Genomic DNA, 20,224 nt, shown 5'->3' on the forward strand with positions numbered 1-20,224 from the left:
TACAGCCTGGAGAGGTAACAGCAGCAAACAGCTTACTCTGTGGTGTAGTGAAGGTCTCTTCTACATTAGACTGTTGGGTTATGCCATCATTGTCAGACTAGAGTTGCCACCCTTAAAGCACTGTTTGTCTTTGGAACCTGTCCAAATAGGTTTTACTCAAGGTATTTCGTGAGTGTGTGTGTGCTGGTTCTGATCACTGAATCAGGTTGCTGTACCTTAGGCTGGTATTGACTTTCCCATCTAAGCTGGCTCCAAACCAGTATCCTCAGAGCTCAAACCTCCTGAGTGGCTAGGACTAGAGACATGAGCCACTAGTGCTCAGCTTTCAAGATCTATTCTTGATTTCCAAGTGTTAGTTCAAGTTAATAAATGGACCGACATGGTGACATCTAACAGAGGGCTTCTCTGACAGGGGAAGCCATGAACTCAGCATCAGGAGCCTCATTTCGTTCCTACCCAGGCAGCTACTCCAATGGCCTCTAAGGGATGTGAGCATGGCACTCCAAGGTGCTATCTCCAGAAGGGGAACATCCCAATGACTGATTCTGGTTGGCTATGTCTGGGTCAGAGGCTATTGTCTGGACCAGTGTGCCCAGGATGGAATCTGGAACTCTTTGAGGAGATGGAGGAATGAAGCAAACCAGGCAGATGCATTCCTCCTTTCCTCACTCCTACCACAGCAACAAATGGGTCCCTGACCTCTGAAAACTTGATTTCCAAAGTTCCCTGGGGCCTGCTGCCAGACAGTACAATCAAGAAGGCACCATGTGCTGGGCACATGGTGGCTCACACCTGTAATCCTAGGAGGCTGAGATCTGAGGATCATGGTTCAAAGCCAGCCCAGGCAGGAAAGTCCATGAGACTCTTATCTCCAATTAACCACCAGAAAATCAGAAGTGGTGCCATGGCTCAAGTGGTAGGGCCCTCACCTTGAGCTCAGGGACAGTGCCCAGGCCCAGAGTTCAAGCCCCATGACCGACCAAAAAAAAAAAAAAAAGAAAGAAAAGGCACCATTTTCCAGGTCACTTGAGCAGACATTTATTGAGCACCTATCAAGTGCAAGGCACTGTGCTAGGTGCCATGGAAAATACAAAGTGAACATTGAAGTCCCTGCCCACGAGGAGCTCACAGTCTAGAGAGGCAAGACATAGTAACAGTACATAACCACACAATCAGCTGCAGTGACACCAGCCAGGGCAGCAAATGCCAGAAGCAAAACACAAAAGTGCTGTGGGGCTATAGAACACCATGGGGCTGCTTCTGGTCAGAGCACAGGGCAAGGGCAGACTGAGGACTCCCTGCTAGGTCTCTGAAAAGGGAAAAGGGCATTTCTAACAGAGAAGGGGTATATAGGTAGACAGGGGCCCACAGGTATGGGTCGAGCATGAAGAGGAAACAGAGCAAACAATGAAGGCTAGACAGCCATGGACAGTCCAGGGAGCCTGAACTTGATGCTCTGGTCCCATAGCCACTGGAGATCACATAAGAGGGAGAGGATAACCTGGAACAGGAAGATAAAGAGAACCTTCCAAGGGTAGATGGGCAAGGAGAAGGATAACAGAGGCAGGCTGTAAGTCTGAGGAGGGTTCCTCAAAGCTAGCAACAGTTTACACAGCACCTCAAAGAGGCCAGTGGGGAGAGCAAAGAGTGCTGACCCTCACCTGAGCATAGAACTTCTCAAATATGGCCTGTGGACCATCTACCTGTGGGTCACCCGGGGAGCATGGAGGTGGTAGATCTCCAGGCTTTAAGAGCCACCTTGAATCCTGTGGGTGACCAAAGTTTAGGGACTACCTATTGAGAAAGAAGGTATTAGGGACTAACCTTCAGGAAAAAGGAAAAAAAAAATAGGGAAGAAAGAAAAGATGGGGAGAATAAGGTCAATGGCATGGAACTTTGGCTGTTGAGTATGCACACTGAGAAGAAGCCACCAATCTTGGTCGCTGGCTATATTACTTGCATGTGGTGGGGAGAAAGCCTAGTTTGCAAACTGAGAGTAGGGAGTCAGGGTAAGTACTAGCAATGAACAGACATGATCATGGGGGAGGAGGTCAGCTTATTTTATCAAAAGGATCAGAAACCTGTGAGCAGTGGGGAGGTAACTAATGAAAATATGGAAGAGAGCAACCTAACTAAATAAGTTACAGGGAGGAGGGGATGGGACAAAGAGGGAGGGCAAGGGAGAAGAGAGGGGAGAGGAAGGGGGAGGAAGAAGGAGAGGAAGAGAGGAGGAGAGGAAGAGAAGAGAGAAGACAGAGGAGAGAGGGCTCAGGGATATTGCAGGAAAGACAAACAAGAAGGAAGCTGAACTGAGGAGATGGAGACAGAGGTGGCAACAACTCAGAGGTGTGGAGGTGGGCTAAGGCGAGTCTGATGCAGTGGGCCCAGGGTTGGCAGCAGTTGCCCCAAGGCGTTGGGGCAGGAGTAGGCTGAGGGAATAGCAGAGGACTTGGAATTCCCTGTGTCAATCCTGGAGTTCTTCACATTACACAAGAAACACAGCAAGTTTACATAAGTATAACTCGCACCAACACCATAGGCCCTGACAGCCAAGCCTATTAACAATGCTACCCATCACCCAAAAAAATAGAAGCATCTTCTAACTGTTCTAACTGGGAGCCTCTAGGGTCTCAAACACAGGTTACTAGACGGATGAAACAAGACTTTAACTTCTAGAGGGGCAGCCTGGGGTCTCAGGAAATCCAGCTCACTTGTCCTCTGACCTGGACAAACCTGTGAGCAGTACCTTGTCAGCTGAGGAAATGTGACACTTTCTGCCTCAACAACCACCTCTCACAAGTATCATGACACAAAGGAGGCAAAGCTATGCTTTGAAACTCCTAAACCGGGAGTTTCAACACAAGGCAGAGTTATAGCCAACTTCCCACGGACAGCCACAGATGGAGGCTAACAATCTACATACATCTAGTAGAGGAGAGGAGGTAGCTGGAGACAAATCACAAATTATCCTTAATGGTTGGGCAACTGGAGTTTTAAACTCACAGGCTAACTAAACAGATTTCAAAAAGATGGTGAATTATGTTTCATGGTATAATTTACAAAGTAATTAATGTTTCTTGTTCTCTCACTTTCTGTTCTCCCCTCCCATGAGGAGAAAGGAGGAGATTATCTTTCAGGAACAACACAAAAATACAGGCTTATAGAATTCTAAAGCCATGTTCAAAGTATTTCCAGAACCTTGAAAATTCCTGACTACCCTGGCAATAGGAGAAAAATAATTTCCTCTCAGACTCCAGACAACTACTGCGCTGAATCTGAGACAGGAGGGGAGTCCTTGTGAGACATCCTTCACACCTCTGCCTCAGTGCATTTGGACAACAGCCAGCTGTGAAGCTGAGCACAGGGTGCTGAGACTTGGCCACCTCTGTGGCTTGCCTCAAGTTTTCTGTGGAAGCTCCTACTTCCACAGCTGTCCAGGCTGGCAACCTAGCCCAAAGAGATAGCTGATTACCAGTCCCATAGTAGAATGTCATCGCAACACTTAGGGAAAAGGATTGAAATACAAGCCTGGGTACCTGGAGGGCTCTAGATTCCTCTAGATTTACCATTCTAATGCAGACATCAAGCAAAATCAAAGAAGACACATGCCTAGTGGGACCATTCTGGGGTGCCATCCAGTCCCTGCACCACGAAAAACAAATTGACACTGACTCTTCAGTTACTATTCTGGGGAGACAGGAGAGACATGATCCACAGGGCAGATGTAAGACTGTGAACAACCTGGGAGGGCACAGGCATAAAATACAAAGCCCTTTGAAGGTCCAGATAAGAATATTCTAAGAATTACCAGGAAAAGGATTTCACTGACACAGAATTAGAGCAACACTGAATAAAGACAATACTAAGAATTAGATCTGAGAAAGATTCACAGAAGAGCTGCTTAGGAAACTCCTAGGAGACAAACAGGAAAACAAAGGGGCTCCAGGACCCCACTCTACCCCACAGAAGCTACTAATGCTATTTATTGGCTTGGGTCACTAGAGAATAGAAAAAGGCTGGTTTTTGTTTTGTTTTTGTTTTTGGCAAAGCAGTACAAATTCTACATCAGGGCATCTCCCATAGCTATAGGCTGTGGAAATAAGCTCATCACAACAAAGGAACTCTTCACAAAACTCACACTTTGTCTCAGCCTTCTGAGGCAGAATCTGGTCAGGTGCCCAGGGACCCAACCTAGTCAGTGCACGAAGCACAGGGTGTACAGTCTGGTCTGCCCAGCTACTACCTGCAGGCATGTCTGTACAGTGAGCACTCTGGCTGGGTTCTGACCTCTTTTGCAGTGTGGAAAGGGAGGAACAGGACTCTTAGGATCTCTAGAACTTCTTTCTAGCCCTGGCCATCTGGGTCTAACTTTGTCCTGGTCATTACCAATGACTAGGCACAAAGTGCCATCTAGTGGCTCTTATTGTCCACTCTTAAATGGCTCCAACAAAAGACCCCCATTGGAACAAACTGATCCCAAACCAGGGAGGGAGAGGATGTGAGAGGAGCAAACTTCCTGTTAGTGGACAGGACATATTCATCTCAAGAAAATATACTTTAAGAGGTCTTGCTTTCCTTAAGAAAATGACTCTTTAATTATTATTTTAGAAAGGCTAACCATATCCATTTATCAATATCTTCAGCTTTAAGGAAAATAGTTTAAAAAACATAAAAATGTAAATACACTCAAGAGTAACTGCTATTAAACAGCTCTGAACAGGCAGAAAATGTAGACTTTCCTTTTACAGAAAATGTTAAATCTGTAATAGCAGCATAATGTATATATAGAAAAAAGCTGGCTTTGAAAACCCAGATTTTTGTATACAACAAAAACATTTTTCTTTTCTCTGTACAATATAACAATGTTCACACTGGAGAAAAGGTTTCTTCACATTATTTTTCCCATTGCAGACAGCAGTCAGCTCGAGTGTGATCAGTGGGCCCTGAGCTCAAGCTTTGTAGCATAACCTTCAGTCCAACACCATGGCAGAGAGGGCATTCAGATCTTTCATGTATGGATGGGCCATCAAGATCTGGTCGATTTTCAGTCTCTGCTCGGAGTCGGGGAAGATCTTTAGCAGGGCCTCCCTCAATTCACTGGTTTCCGCAGAAGACCTCTGTGCTGGCATGGGCAGATTGTGTTGCACAGCAGGAAGGTTTGGTAGGAGGGGGAAGTGGGATTGCTGAGGGAGCCAGGGGCTGGAAGAGGCTCCCTGAATCCGGGGCAGAGGCTGGTGGCTGGTGCTGGCTACCTGGGTACCAGAGACCCTGAAACTGGGGTCAAACATGCCCACACTGGGCAGAGCACTGAACAGCGGCTGCATGTCTCTGTGGGTGAAGAAAGTTGGTAAGCTGGGTTATAAAACAAGAACCCCTTTAAAGCATATGCAGCTCAATATGCTGCTTCTAAAGATAAGATGCTAGCTTGTCATGGAAGTGTGGTGTCAGCACATACACAAGCCTGCTGACACCATCTCTAGATGAGTCAGAATAGGGATTCAGCACCTTTTGAGCTGGCATTACCTTCCCAGGTCAGCCCCATTCACCTGTTTGGGCTCTAAACCAGGGTATGTTTTAAAAGACATGAAACAGCCAGGTGCCAGTAACTCACGCCTGTAATCCTAACTACTCAGGAGGCTGAGAACTACACAGTTTGAAGCCAGCCCAGACAGAAAAATCTCCATAAAGACTCATCTCCAATTAACCACTTGAAAAACTGGAAGTGGTGCTGCGGCTCAAGTGGTAGAGCATTAGCCTTGAATACAAAGAGGCTTAAGGACAGGTCCAGGCCCGAGTTCAAGCCCCACAATCAACAAAAAAGAAAAAAAAAAAGATATGAAACGTGTACTATTCTGGGGATTCTGGCTCCGGGTAGGGCCCTTGCTGACAGGAATTAGAGGGGCCTCCTTCGGACAGAGAGCAATCCAGAACAGGCTCATAGGATGACAAAGAACAAAAATTAAGATATTTACACATACATAATGAACCTAAGTGGTATTAATAAATGACATCAGTATGGGAAATCTGCTTTGTGAATTAAAATAAGGCCCACAACTGAAGATTGCCACAATGTATATGCTTCTATATACATTGTGCATCAATGAATTTAAGACTTGAAAAAAAAGCCACCATTGTGTCTTTCAACTAACACACAAGAACCTAATTAAGATAATTTAAGTTAATCTGAAGAAATACCTTGAAAAGACATCCTTCCGAAGAAATTCTTCTAGTCGAGGTCCACTTCTTCCCAAAGGATCATCAGGAACCATAAATATGTCCCCCACAAATGTATACTGAAGCAATCTACAATAGAGAAAAATGCTAACTCTCTACTGCTACACAAATGCTAGTGAGGTCTTAAGCAGCCACTCCATTCCAAAGTGATGATCAGCCTATAAATCCTAAATTGCCAAATGGGGAAGAAAACCTGGTAAAACCATTTTAATTTCTCTATTCTGGACACAACTAAAGTACTTCAGGAAACCTGCTGGTGGGCATCCCATTTCTCAACATGACTTTGATATCCTTCTCTCCTCTTGCGAAGCAGCACTTGTTCTAATGGATAAAAACAAAACTAAAGATGTTCTGCTAGGAGTTCCAGTGGCACAATTGGTTAAGCACGCAGTACTTGTAAGATGTTTGGCTAGAATTCAGCAGGTATCCAATGAAGGTTTAATTTTCAGACGAACCTAAAAATATATTTCCCCAAGGAGGGGGAATATATATACTGAGATCAGTGAAAAAATAATTATGAAGTATAGCATGTAGTTCCTATCTCCTGGGTTCAATCTCAAGCACCATGCAAAAATAAAAACAAGGCTGGGAATGTGGCCCAGTGGTAGAGTGCTTGCCTAGCATGCATGAAGCCCTGGGTTTGATTCTTCAGTACCACATAAACAGAAAAGGCCAGAAGTGGCGCTGTGGGTCAAGTGGTAGAGTACTTACTAGTCTCCTTGAGTAAAAAGAAGCTCAGGGACAGTGTCCAGGCCCTGAGTTCAAGCCCCAGGACTGGCAAAACAAACAAACAAAAACAAAAATAAAAATAAAAAATAGCTGAGTGCCAGTGGCATATACATATAATCCTAGCTGCTCAGGAGGCTGAGATCCAGAGAATCACAACTGAGGTCAACCCAAGCAGAAAAAGTACATGAGACTCCATCTACAATCCTTCTTTGCAAGGGTTGGAATCAAAGAAAGAAGAAAAAAATTCTAGTACCTGTGTTGGCTGTCCAAATCTAGCTTTCTGCTTTGCTTTTACAAATTCTCAATGAAGTGGGTTGGCTTGAGTCTCAATGCAGTAAAAGTTTTCTGCATATGCATAGATAAGACCTCTGTGTATGATAGATAAGAATCTAATAAAGACTGACAAATAAGCTGAGGGGCAGAGACATAACAGATGTTTCTGACCAAATGTCTCAGAAACCACGCTGAAAGACCAACTCTCACCTGTAACTTTTTAGTAACACAAGGGTCATTCACAGACAAGCTGTTTCTAAAATGCTATAATGATTCAGTAAACTATAAACGCCAGACAAGGGGCAACTGTGAAACCTCATCTGAGATAAATGTCTAGTGGTACTAGTTACAGACTTGTTAGACACATACTGGGTACCAGTATATCATTTCATGTTTTAAGATCTGTGGCACATGACTTGTCTCCGGTTCTTGCCTTGTTTTTTTTGTGGTAGGTGCTTCCTGATCAGGTATGCTGCTCCTGAGGAAGTCCTAGAAGATGGGGTTTTTACTGTTTCCCAGACTGGATACATTCATAAAACCACAAATAAAAAGGGAATGCCAATGAATTGCTTTTCTTTTTCCTTTTTTTTTTTTGTTTTGGTTTTGCTGTTGGTCCTGGGACTTGAATTCAGGGCTTACGCAATGTCTGTGAGCTTCTTTGCTCAAAGTTAGTACTCTACCTCTTGAACCACAGTGCTACTTCCAGCTTTTTCTAAGTAGTCTGTTGGAGATAGAGTCTCATAGACTGCCCAGGCTGAAACCAAGATCCTCAGATCTCCACCCCCAGAGTAGCTTAGATTGCAGGTGTGAGCATGTAGATGACATCTAAGCCTATTCTCAATATAGGCAATAAATTGTAAGTTTTAAAAGGTCATGAATGGGAAGTGGTGCTATGGCTCAAGTGGTAGAGGGCTAGCCTTGGATTCCTCAGAACCAAATAAACAGAAAAAACCAGATGTACTGCTGTGGCTCAAGTGGTAGAGTGCTAGTCTTGAGCTGAAGAGCTGAGGGACAGTGCTCAGGCCCAGAGTTCAGGCCCCATGACCGACAAAAAAAAAGTCATGAAGGAAGTGATGACACTGATTAAAAAGCAATGTACTCTTGGGGCTGGGAAGGTGGCTCAGTGGTAGAGCGCTTGCCTTGCATTCATGAGGCCCTGTGTTCGATTCCTCAGCACCACATAAGCGGAAAAAAAAGCCAGAAGTGGTGGTATTGCTCAAGTGGTAGTATGCTAGCCTTGAGCTGAAGAGCTGAGGAACAGCGCCCAGGCCCAGAGTTCAGGCCCCACAACCGGACCCCCCCCCCCAAAAAAAGAAGCAATGTACTCATAATCTGACTTATGGAATTGTAACCCCTTTGTATATCTACTTAATAATAACAACAGTAAGTCATGAAAAGTATCATGTATTAAAAGTGTAACTTTTTTTTAGCACTCCAAAAATCTGAACCCCCAGTCAGAATATTATCTCTGTTTTTCCCCCTCTTGCTACTAACAGTGTTCCAGTGTTCCACCTAACGTAGTGGTGGACACACAAGCCTACCCACGCCACTTATTGGCTCTCCTGCTTTGTGCAGGTTCCTCCTAGCAGAGACAAATTGCCTAGAGACTGGGGATATAGCAGTCTTTTATAAGGACAGATGAAAACAAACAAAAAAAGTTTTTTAAAAAAGAAAGAAAACTTTCTAACCAAAGACGAAGTGAATATTACCTTTTTGTAATAATTTCTCGCCAGGAGATTGACTCAGTCACAAATTCTCTGAAGTTATCATTTGTTACAATTATGCCACCAGTTTTGTCCGCTAAGTGTAGTAAAAACCTATGGCAATAAAAGAATTGAAAATGAGCAAGCAAGTATCTCTAGCTTATTAGAGTGTGCTACAAGAAAATAAAAGCATTTCTTTTTAGGAAAATCACTAAGAATTTAGACAAAGCCAGACAGAAGTAAAACTCTTGTCAACCACAGATAAACTAGAAATAATAGACACATCACTAAAATTATTAGTATAATGATAAAGTAACTGTTTTCATACAGCTTAATTTTCTAAAGTGAGTTTACCTACGATACATACTTTTTTCCTAGAAATAAATAGTAATAATTGAGCGAGATGACCAGAGCAGAGATGGCGTAGAGGTGACACGATTTAAATAACGGCCAGTTGTTTGTTGGCTGCTCAGTGACCATATTGTGGCGCAAGAGTGGCTGCTTTGTAGTCAGCTTTGCAACTCTGCTTGTGTTTTTAATTTATAGGCTCATGTTTTCTCTCATTTAAGAAGAGATGCCTAAATTACAGATCCATTCAAATGAGGTTAAGAAAGGATACATGGTAACAAAAAAATAAGAATAGCTGGGCATTGATGGTTAATGACTGTAATCCTAGCTACATAAGAGGCTGAGATCTGAGGATCATGGTACCAAGCCAGCCTTGGCAGGAAAGTCTGTAAGACTCTTGTCTCCAATAATCACTAGAAAACTAGAAGTGGTGCTATAGCTCAAATGGTAGAGTGCTGCTAGCTTTGAACAAAAGAGCTCAGGGATAGTGCCCAGGCCCTGAGTTCAAGCCCCACAACCAGTAACAACAACAAAAAAAATAAAGACTAATTTGTTTCACTGCAGGCAATTATTCCTATTCAAGCCCTCTTAATAAGAGGGTAAAATAATGAGGATAAAAATAAATTCTAGGGGCTGGGAAGTTGGCTCAGTGGTAGAGCGCTTGCCTTGCATGCCTGAGGCCCTGGGTTCAATTCCTCAGCACCACATAAGCAAAAAGAAAAAAGCCGGAAGTGGCGCTGTGACTCAAGTGGTAGAGCGCTAGCCTTGAGCTGAAGAGCTGAGGGACAGCGCCCAGGCCCAGAGTTCAGGCCCCATAACCGGACCCAAAAAAAAAAAGAAAAGAAAATGAATTCTAGGAGGGGGGTGGGGGGTGGGGATGAGAGGGCAGGGATGGGAAGGGGAAACAAAGGAGGAGGCAACAATGCTTGATAAAAAATGTACTCATTATCTTGCTCATGTAATTGTAACCTCTGTATGGTATTTTCACAATTAAAAAAAACTTCTAAAAAAAAGAGAAAGAGAAAAAAAGAATTCTATCTCTTCTATCAGGATTGCCTCATATGTTCAACAGAATGCACTCAAAGATAATGAACCAAAACTAAGAATCACTGGAATTAGACATGCAAAACAACTGCTCTTTTTAGTAATGAAAATTAAAAAAACCAAAACCTTTGAAGTAGATATTAATAGAGATTCTTTTGTTTTTAATTGTTCATCTTGGCTGGCCTCCATAATCTTCCTGTCTCAGTTTTTCCCTAGTGCTAGGATTATAGGTAGGTACCACCATTCTTGGCTTATTAATAAACATTTTCCAGATTTTTCTAACTGCTCTGGGTTTAAGCGATGGGATATTTGCCCAGGTATTAATAAAGTAGGTTAGTAAAGTAGGTGATACAGCTCTAAGTGCATGCACTATTAGTTATGATGCACGAGTATGTCTTCTAAAGCGCAATGACCCAAATAAATCAAGCAAAAGTTTAACCTGTGTATTTGTGACTGGTTTATATTCTGTAGGGGTGGATTAGAGGAGCTACAATGTTGGAGGACTCGAGGGTTTTTCCTGAGCCCAGAAGTCCAACCTGCTTCCTAACTTGAGCACAACTGCACTCCTGTCTCCAACACAGGGCTAAAAGCACAGACAGACAGTCTCCCAGGACTTCTTACCTGTCGCACTACTTTCAGTTCTTCCTACAACATTCTTTTTTTTTGGCCGGTCGTGTGGCCTGAACTCTGGGCCTGGACACTGTCCCTCAGCTCTTCAGCTCAAAGCTAGCTTGAGCCACAGCACCACTTCTGGCTTTTTGCTTATCTGGTGCTGAGGAATCGAACCCAGGGCCTCAGGCATGCAAGGCAAGCGCTCTACCACTGAGCCACCTTCCCAGCCCCCCACCACATTCTTTTATAGCAACTCAAATTCTCCCCATCTTAGCTGCCATCCCACAGCCTGGAGCAGAGAAAGGGGCTGCCTGTAAGAAGGTCCTTTTAGAGAAGAACTGTCCCTTTTGTCACATAAACCCTCCTTTTCATCTCTCATCAAATCAATCGTTCACTAGCTTGGATTGCAAGCTGTACCCTCTCTTTAATTAATGGGGAACGTATAAAAAAGAAATAGGATAAATGCAGGAGGAAAGAAAAAAGCAGCCACCACTTAGGTTCCCAGACAACAGCCTTGTTACTACTGATTCCACATAATGAGTTTAAAATCTACTTGCCACTGGTTAAGCTTGGAAACATCCCATGAGGTTCAACCAGAGCAAAACTCCCTTCTTAACTTATCTGTTCACCAAGGGAAAAAAAACTGGGAGAGAGGGAGGTAACAAGGGGTAACATGTCAGAAAAGAAATATACTCATTACCTGACCTATGAAACTGTAAGCCCTCTGTATATCACCTTTATAACAATAAAAAAAAAAGTTTAAAAATTTAGAAAAAATTTATGTGAACCTCTTCTTCTAGTTGACAAGCTGAGGATAAGAGAGACAGCTAAGTAATATGTTTCCTGGAACCTAGCTCTGCACAATGCACTTGGCCAGCATTCAGTGAAACTTTTTTGTATGTTTGCTGATCCTGGGGCTTAAGCTCAGGTCCTAGGAGCTTTTGTGCTCAAGGCTGGCACACTACCACTCAAGCCACAGTTCTACTTCTGGCTTCTTGGTAGTTAATTGGAGATAAGAGTTTCATGGGCTTTTTTCCTGGACTGGCTTTGAACTGCGATCCTTAGATCTCAGCCTTCTGAGTAACTAGGATTATAGGCCTGAGCCAGTCAGAGCCAAGGACCTCACTGAACTTTCTAGAAAACAATTTAAAATATGTGAACTAAATTTTACTTGTCCAGATACACTAAAACCTACTTCTTGACCCAGCATTCTCAAAGATGCAGCTTACTTCCATTACTTGAAGATCTATTTTATGGGGATAACCCCAAAGCCTAGGGGTCAATCAGAAATCACTAACCAGAAACAGACCAGAAGTAGGTAATAGTAAATATCTTCCTCTCGTCCCCATTTAAAATTAGTCTCACTACACTGCTCAGGCTGATTTCTAGCTCTTGGCTTAATTGATTCCCTCTATCTTAGTCTCTTAGTAGCTGAGACTGTAGGCATGTACTACTTGTATGCCTGGACAAAAACCACTTGAGACTTCCAAGTGAAGACAATTCTTTTTAACATACAACAAAAATAATAATAAATATCTGCTTTTCTTTAACATCTCAGACATTGTGTGTGTGTGTGTCTGTGTGTGTATGCATGCTGGTCCTGGGACTTGAACTTAGGGCCTGGGCACTGGCTCTAAGTTTTTTTTGCTCAAAGCTACTGCTCTACCATTTGAGCTACAGTTCCACTTACGACTTTCATGTTGTTTAGTTGAAGATAAGAGGATCAAAAACTTGAGCCAGGCACCTGTGACTCACACCTGTAATCCTAGCTACTCAGGGGGCTGAGATCTGAGGACTAAAGTTTGAAGCCAGCCCTGGTAGGAAACTCTGTGAGATTCTTATTTCCAGTTAACCACCAGAAACTGGAAGTGGTGCTGTAGCTCAAAGTGGTAGAGTGCTATACTTGAGTGAAAGAACTCAGGGACAGTGCCTAGGCCCTGAGTTCAAGCCCTACAACTTTAAAAAAAGAAAAAAGAAAACAAAAAAGTCTCAAAGACTTTCCTGCCTAGATTGGCTTCAAACTGCAACCTCAGATCTCAGACTCCCGAGTGTAGCTACGATTACAGACATGAGGCACTGGCAATAGGCTCAAACATGTTTTAGTAAATTAAAATAGAAACGGAAATAGAACTGTGGCTCAAGGGGTAAGAGTGATAGCCTTGAGCAAAAAAACTCAAGACAGTGCCCAGGCCAAGTTCAAACCCCAGGACTGGCAAAAACAGTCACTCAAATTACTCCTTTTGTGATGTTCCTAAACCCATACAACAAAGACTGCTGAGTAGTGATCACGAATATTAAAGCTCTCAAACATAAGTGCTTTCAGTATGCATCTGTGCAGTGGAGCAGGTGGCAACCTTACCACCCCACCCAAACCTTAAAAAGGAAAACAGCCTTTCCTACCTGTCATCATGAGAAGCAATTCTTTCTCCAAAGACCATCCGTGCAGGAGTTAAAGATAATATTCCAAGCTCCTGGAGCTGGGTTAAGAAGTGCTGCTCTGTTCATGGAATAAGTTGAATACACATTCAGCAAAGGGCTATATTCCCAGATGTGAAAATAAATGAACATTTACCCATATGTTCACTCAAGAGTTATAGAAACTTTTTTTTGGGGGGGGGGGGGGGGTGGGGGGTCCGGTCGTGGGGCCTGAACTCTGGGCCTGGACGCTGTCCCTCAGCTCTTCAGCTCAAGGCTAGCGCTCTACCACTTGAGCCACAGTGCCACTTCCGGCTTTTTTCTTTTTGCTTATGTGGTGCTGAGGAATTGAACCCAGGGCCTCAGGCATGCAAGGCAAGCACTCTACCACTGAGCCACCTTCCCAGCCCTGTAGAAACTTTTTTTTTGCCTTTTCTTTTCCCCTTTGGTCATGGGTCTTGAACTCTGGGCCTGGGCTCTGTCCCTCAGCTCTTCAGCTCAAGGCTAGCGCTCTACCACTTGAGTCACTGCACCACTTCCAGTTTTCTGGTGGTTAACTGGAGATAAAGAGTCTCCCGGACTTTCTTGCCTGGGCTGGCTTTGAACCGTGATTCTCAGATCTCAGCCTACTGAGTAGTTAGGATTACAGGCATGAGCCACCGGTGCCCAGCTAAAAACCGTTTTTCTAGTCAGTCATTTCTACTAAATCATGGGGGTGGGGGGTGGGGGGGGGCGGGGCAGGAAAGGGAGACCCAAACTAAGACAAATGCAATGTATGAACTAAGCAGCTATTTTTAATGCTATGTTAGGATTTATTAACAAGTTTATGGTTTATTCTAAGGAAGCAAGAAAAATGAAGCACCTTGTGTTTAAAAAGTAGCTGCTTAGCTCAGACACTGAGGAGATATGTGCAACAGAGAACAAAAGAGTGACAAGCTAGGTACAGAGGCCGCCTAGAGCAAGCTGCCTTGTCCCAATTTCAAGAAAGGTAGCTTACTCCCTTCCCTCATCCAGGAGTCTGTCAGACATCCTCTCTAGCTGATTTCCTATCTTGCTTTTTTTGTTCTTGTTTTTTTGGTCCTAAACCAGAACTCAAACTTGGTATTAGACATTTTTGCTCATGGGTGAGGCACTCTACCAACTGTACCACATTTCCAACCCCTAAAGGGTTGGTTATTTCTTTTCTTTTCTCATTTTACTTACGGTCTCTGCAAGTATTCACTGATTCTCATAGGTTAGGTGGGTGGTAAAAGAGGAGAATGAAGGGCCAGAGTCACATTGCAGAAAATCAGCAATGGCAAAAAGCTGTTAAGACTAGGGTCTAAAGATAGCCTGTTTTTCTATTTCCTGTACTAGAACTCACCACTGACCTGAATGGAGTAACTCATTATTCTAGAACTGCAGAGTAGAGTTTGGAGGTATAGGTCAGCATACACGAGGCCCTAGGTTTGATCTTCAGCACCACAAAAAACTTTTAAGGAACCAGTTGCAAAAATAGCTACAAAATGAGTGTGTCTAGCTGGGCATTGGTGGCTCAAGCCTGTAATCCTAGCTACTCAGGAGGCTGAACATGAGGATCATGGTGCAAAGCCAGCCTGGCAGGAAAGGCCATGAGACTTTTTTTTTTTTTTTGGTCTGGTCGTGGGGCCTGAACTCTGGGCCTGGGCACTGTCCCTCAGCTCTTCAGCTCAAGGCTAGCGCTCTACCACTTGAGCCACAGCGCCACTTCCGGCTTTTTTTCTTTCTGCTTATGTGGTGCTGAGGAATCGAACCCAGGGCCTCATGCATGCAAGGCAAGCACTCTACCACTAAGCCATCTTCCCAGTCCCCCATGAAGACTCTTATCTCCAATAAACCACTCAGAAAACCAGAAGTGGCACTGTGGCTTAAGTTGTAGAGCGTTTGGCTTGAGCTGAAGAGCTGAGGAACAGTGGCCAGGCCCAGAATTCAAGCCTTATGACCAAAAAAAAACAAAGGGGGGGGGGGGGACAAAACAACAAACAAACAAACAAAAAGTGTGTCTACATTATTTCCCATATACTTCACTAGTGACTCAGTTTCACTTGCTGGTTAATATACTGGGCAAATCTTAGCCCCTGCCCTTATCTACCTTTTTGTTCTAGTACTTTGATGTGTTAAGTTCCTGCATAGCCTTGTTCACTTGTTTTCCCACCATCAGCTATGACAAAAAACAGCTAAGATCCTCTAAAATATTTTACAATTCATAGAAAGTTCAAACCTCTTATGTATGGTTTGCAAGTCTGCCACAAATTACTCCATGACAAATAGTTTCATACTGAACTATTAAACCAGCTGTTCTAAAAATAATGTATTTTAAAGTGAAAAATTTAACTGAGCAGTGTGAAAATCACTATTTACCCAGCCTAATAAAAGAACATATAATTTGCATAAAAACAAAAAAATTACTTACAATTTGAGCTCTAATTTTCTAACAACCATGTTAGCTTTCTATCCTCCCGTGAAATCAGCTCCTCTTTTGTATACTGTGACACTCTCAATTGATATTTTACCAGATAAGTATCACATGTTGCAAATATAAAGCATCATGAAATATCTGATTAGAAATCTGAAAAAAATCATTTAGTCTCACCTGTGATATTAGGGTCACGCCTTGTTCTCCACTGAGGGACAAATACCGTGATGTTTCTGTTGCCAAGCTTCCAAAAATATTCAACTGCAATTGCAATTCCACGACAAGAAAAGAACTTTTTCAGGCCATGGCTGTAAGAAAATAAAACTTTCAGATTAAAGCATGTCTTATTTATTTATTTTTGTCAGTCATGGGACCTGAACTCTGGGCCTGCGTGCTGTCCCTCAGCTCTTCAGCTCAAGGCTAGTGTTTTACCACTTGAGCCACAGCACCACTTCCAGCTTTTTCTGCTTATGTGGTGCTGAGGAATTGAACCCAGGGCCTCATGCATGCAAGGCAACACTCTACCTCTGAGCCACCTTCCCAGCCCTAAAGCACGCTTAAAAGCGTAAGTTCCCCACAAAATACATCAACAACAAAAATAAGAAAAACTGGATTTTCTTTAGTGTGTTTATATGTTTTAGCATTTATAAAGTTTACAACTGTGAAAAGACAAGATAAGACCCATTGAAATAGTTGTATTTCTTGCTAGTACTTTTTTCTTTTTCTTTTACTTAGTTATTATTTGGGTGTACTGTTTTGGTAGTACTTATTTATCATTGCGGATTTTTTTTTTCAACAGTTCATTTTACTGGAGGAAAAAATACTATTGAAAGTTCTGCCTAATCCACTGCCCTCTAAGAATCTCTTATAAGTTATATTAAGAAAATGTGTTGTAAGCCAGATGCTGGTGGCTCAAAGCCTATAATCCTAGCTACTCAGGAGACAGAGATCACAATTCAAAGCCAGCTTGGGCAGAAAAGTCCATGGGACTCTTCCTTCAATTAACCACCAAAAAGCTCAAGAGCAGAGCTCAAATGGGAGAGTCCTAGTCTTGAGCACAAAAGCCCCCAAAACAGCCTCCAGGCCCTGAGTTCAAGACCCAGAACAGATACAAAAAAGAAAAAAAAAATGCAGAGACACTTTAGCAGCTGTGGCAATGCCTAGGCCTCATGTGTCTACGATAATGCAGCAAAGTGATAATTGTAGTCATCACTACAATTTCCAAGGCTGATGTTGCTCTGGCTCCAGAAGTGCTCTTTGGAAGACTACAAAATCTACCTAACTGGGGACTGTGGAAGAAGACTTTGTTCAAAGAGGCACAAAGAAGAGAAAAAAGGTAAATAAACAATAAACAGGACAGAATATGGGCCAACACACTTTTCTATAAAGAGCAAAACAACCTGTCTCACCTCCCAACTCTACCCTAACAGTGTGAAAACAGCAAGAGACAGATCAAATGCACAAATATAGCTCATTCCAAGTTCACAAAAAAAGATGGTGCCTGGACCAGACCCAAAGGGTGCAATTATCCCTGGCACAGCAGAGAACTCAAATGCACACCCTCTATCTGTTACTAGTCAGTGAAGTGGGAGGAGAAAAGTCCTTCCTTCTACACAAATCCTCTTCATTTTGAGGTCCCTTTCACAACTGAATATCCACAGGTATTGGCAACATGAACCTCGCCATCATGTGTTAATGGCACTCTTGGCTTTGGCCAACTGGTCTTCAATCCCCATTCTTCCTGGTCTCCAGTTTTCCTTAATTGCGTGCACGCGTGCGTGCGTGTTTGCATGTGTGTCAGTCAAGGGTCTTGAATTCTGGGCATGGTCACTGTCCCTCAGCTCTTCAGCTCAAGGCTAGCACTCTACCACTCTAGCCACAGCACCACTTCCAGTTTTCTGAGTGGTTTATTGGAGGTAAGAGTCTCACATACTTTCCTGCCTGGCCTGGCTTTGAACTGGGATCCTCAGATCTCAGCCTCCCGAGTAGCTAGGATTATAGGTATGAGCCACAGGTGCCCAGCCCTTAACTGCTTTCTTAGCATGCAAAGCTCTCATACCTTCCCTATTTGCCCATTCTTCAAAGAGCTCTCTTCAGAGCTCCAATCTAATCTTTCTTCTAGTTCTAGGCATAGACCTTTTAATCAGACCCCTCCTCTTCGCATCTTCTATGGAGCAAGAGAATCAGAGTGGAATTTAGATTCCTGTTAGTGTGATGTGTGTTGTTGCGTGACCAGGAGGTAGACGTGTGGGGTCACACAGGCCTCCTCACTCCTGTCCAATCACTTTTCCAAGATGCCATCCATACCCATATTGGTGTTGTCATCCCAACTACATCAGTAATTCTTTTTTTTTTGTCGGTTGTGGGGCTTGAACTCTGGGCCTGAGTGCTGTCCCTCAGCTCTTCAGCTCAAGGCGAGCGCTCTACCACTTGAGCTACAGCGTCACTTCTGGTTTTCTGGTGGTTTATTGGAGATAGGAGTCTCACGGTCTTTCCTGCCTGGGCTGGCTTTGAACCGCGATCCTCAGATCTCAGCCTCCTGAGTAGCTAGGATTACAGGCGTGAGCCACCAGCGCCCAGCTACATCAGTAATTCTTGAGAGTAGAAGGGAACAAACAACTAATGAGGTGAGAGATTTAGAAAAGCTGTTCCCCTACACACTCCTCTTTCTAAATGCTAAAGTCCAATAAATCATTCTAATAATAATAGCTAAAAAAAAAATAGGCCTTGAGTTAACAACAACTAGTTCTAACATGAACATCCAAAACACAACAGTTTACTATTTCTTAGAAAAACCAAGAGGTAGGCAAGTTCAGTCCTCAAAAGATTGACCTTAAATGCACTAAAAAGGCTGTAAACAACCCAGTGTTTTCCAACAGACTCAAATGTGCACCATTTGCTTTTCATCCTCTCAACTTAATGCTTCTAATGACCACAATAGTACAAACTGAATGGAAATGGAGTGCCCAGTCCCATTTTACTGGGTCATTGAAGAAATGGGGCCAATGCAGATGGAGGAATTCTGCTATCTTGGGCTCTTCACAGGCTTGGAGGCAAAATAAATAAAAAACTAGAAACAACAACTCTACACTTGGGTTGTTCAACTGAAGTTACAGTATTGCTCTCTGTGATCAGATCACATACCACTTTTAGTATTCTGAAAAATTCCCTCAGGTGAATTAAAACAATGATTCAAAATTCTGGTTGGAAAACAGAGTTGCCCAGAAAATAAAGCTACAGAAAGTCAGATGGAGGGTAAGGCATATAGCTCAGTGATAAGAGCACTTGCCTAGCTTGGATGAGGCCTTGGGTTTGGTCCCTAGTACAGGGATGTAATGGGTGAGTTAGTTATCAAGTGGAGCCCAATTATTGTCCTCAAAATACTGTAGAAAACGTACTAAGAACTTTCTCTAGTTCCAAGTTCTATGCTCAACTAGGCAATGTGCATACTCCTCACTGCTTCTACAGCTTCTCTATAATCAAACTCAAGATGTATAGGTAGATCCAGACCAGCTATCTATTTTAACCTAGAGAAAGTGTATATTCAAAGTACATTCTCCACTTTGGAGTAAGCCAAAACTACTCTAGTTTCAAAAGCAGGCTGAACAGCTACCTCTCAGGCCTGGGAGGTCAGGGCTGAGGGCTCTCAAGAAGGTTTGTACTGCTGTACCATGTCATAGGAAACAATTGTTATCAGGTTGGTTTCCATATAACCGGCAGTCAAGTAGAAGGAAGCACACCCGAAGCAGAGACAAAAGCTGAAAAAAATTCACAGCAGTCATACAACTAGACAGGGCAGTGTGGGGAAATAGTGGAAAGCCTTTGAGAAACCCAGTTAAGAGAGACTTCCTCCTGTAGCTCTCACTTAAAAATAACCATAGAACCAAACCTGTTATACAACGACTAACATGAAAAGTGGTTAGAATGCACAGTTCTAACAAAGGGGAAAACCTCATCTACTCAGAAAATTATCAACCCAGACAAGTCAGGTGTTCTTACACTGTTGTTTCGGCCACCACTCTGATGTCTAGCCATTTACCGCAAATCATTTCCATTGACTCATCATTTGACTCATTCATGATGACAAGAGGAAAAATGAAGTAAAGATGAACAGAATCAAACTGAGATCCCATGGTTCACACCTATAAATCTAGATACTGAGGAGACTGAGATCTGAGGGTATTTGTTAGAAGTCAGCCTACATTAATCTCCAATTAACCATCAAAAAGCTGGAAGTAGAACCTTGGCACAAGGAGTGCTGGCCTTGAGGGGGGAAAAAAAAGCTTAGGGACAGTGCTTAAGCCTCGAGTTCAAACCCTAGAATGGGCACTGGAAAACAAAACAAAGCCAAAATACATAGCTAACAGCATAAAGCAAGGTATTCAGAGTTTCTCCCAAATATGTATTGAGCTGCAGACATCATGTGGGACCA

General features: G+C 43.2%; 1 protein-coding gene across 1 annotated transcript in view; it reads right to left on the reverse strand.

The window, feature by feature from the left end:
* Positions 1-1,022: 1,022 nt before the first annotated feature.
* The window catches only part of N4bp1 (NEDD4 binding protein 1), a 49,989-nt gene continuing 30,787 nt past the window's right edge, over positions 1,023-20,224 (reverse strand). Inside the window, exons 3-7 of the mRNA XM_042693433.1 lie at positions 15,970-16,100; positions 13,344-13,440; positions 8,946-9,053; positions 6,196-6,303; positions 1,023-5,328 (exon numbers count right to left, since the gene is read on the reverse strand). Coding sequence (XP_042549367.1) covers positions 4,971-5,328; positions 6,196-6,303; positions 8,946-9,053; positions 13,344-13,440; positions 15,970-16,100 — 802 coding nt within the window. The 3' untranslated portion in view covers positions 1,023-4,970. The remainder of the gene's footprint in view (positions 5,329-6,195; positions 6,304-8,945; positions 9,054-13,343; positions 13,441-15,969; positions 16,101-20,224) is intronic.

Source organism: Dipodomys spectabilis, unplaced genomic scaffold (genome assembly GCF_019054845.1).
Source record: "Dipodomys spectabilis isolate Male_0828 unplaced genomic scaffold, ASM1905484v1 ptg000165l, whole genome shotgun sequence".
In the NCBI taxonomy this organism is placed as follows: domain Eukaryota; kingdom Metazoa; phylum Chordata; class Mammalia; order Rodentia; family Heteromyidae; genus Dipodomys; species Dipodomys spectabilis.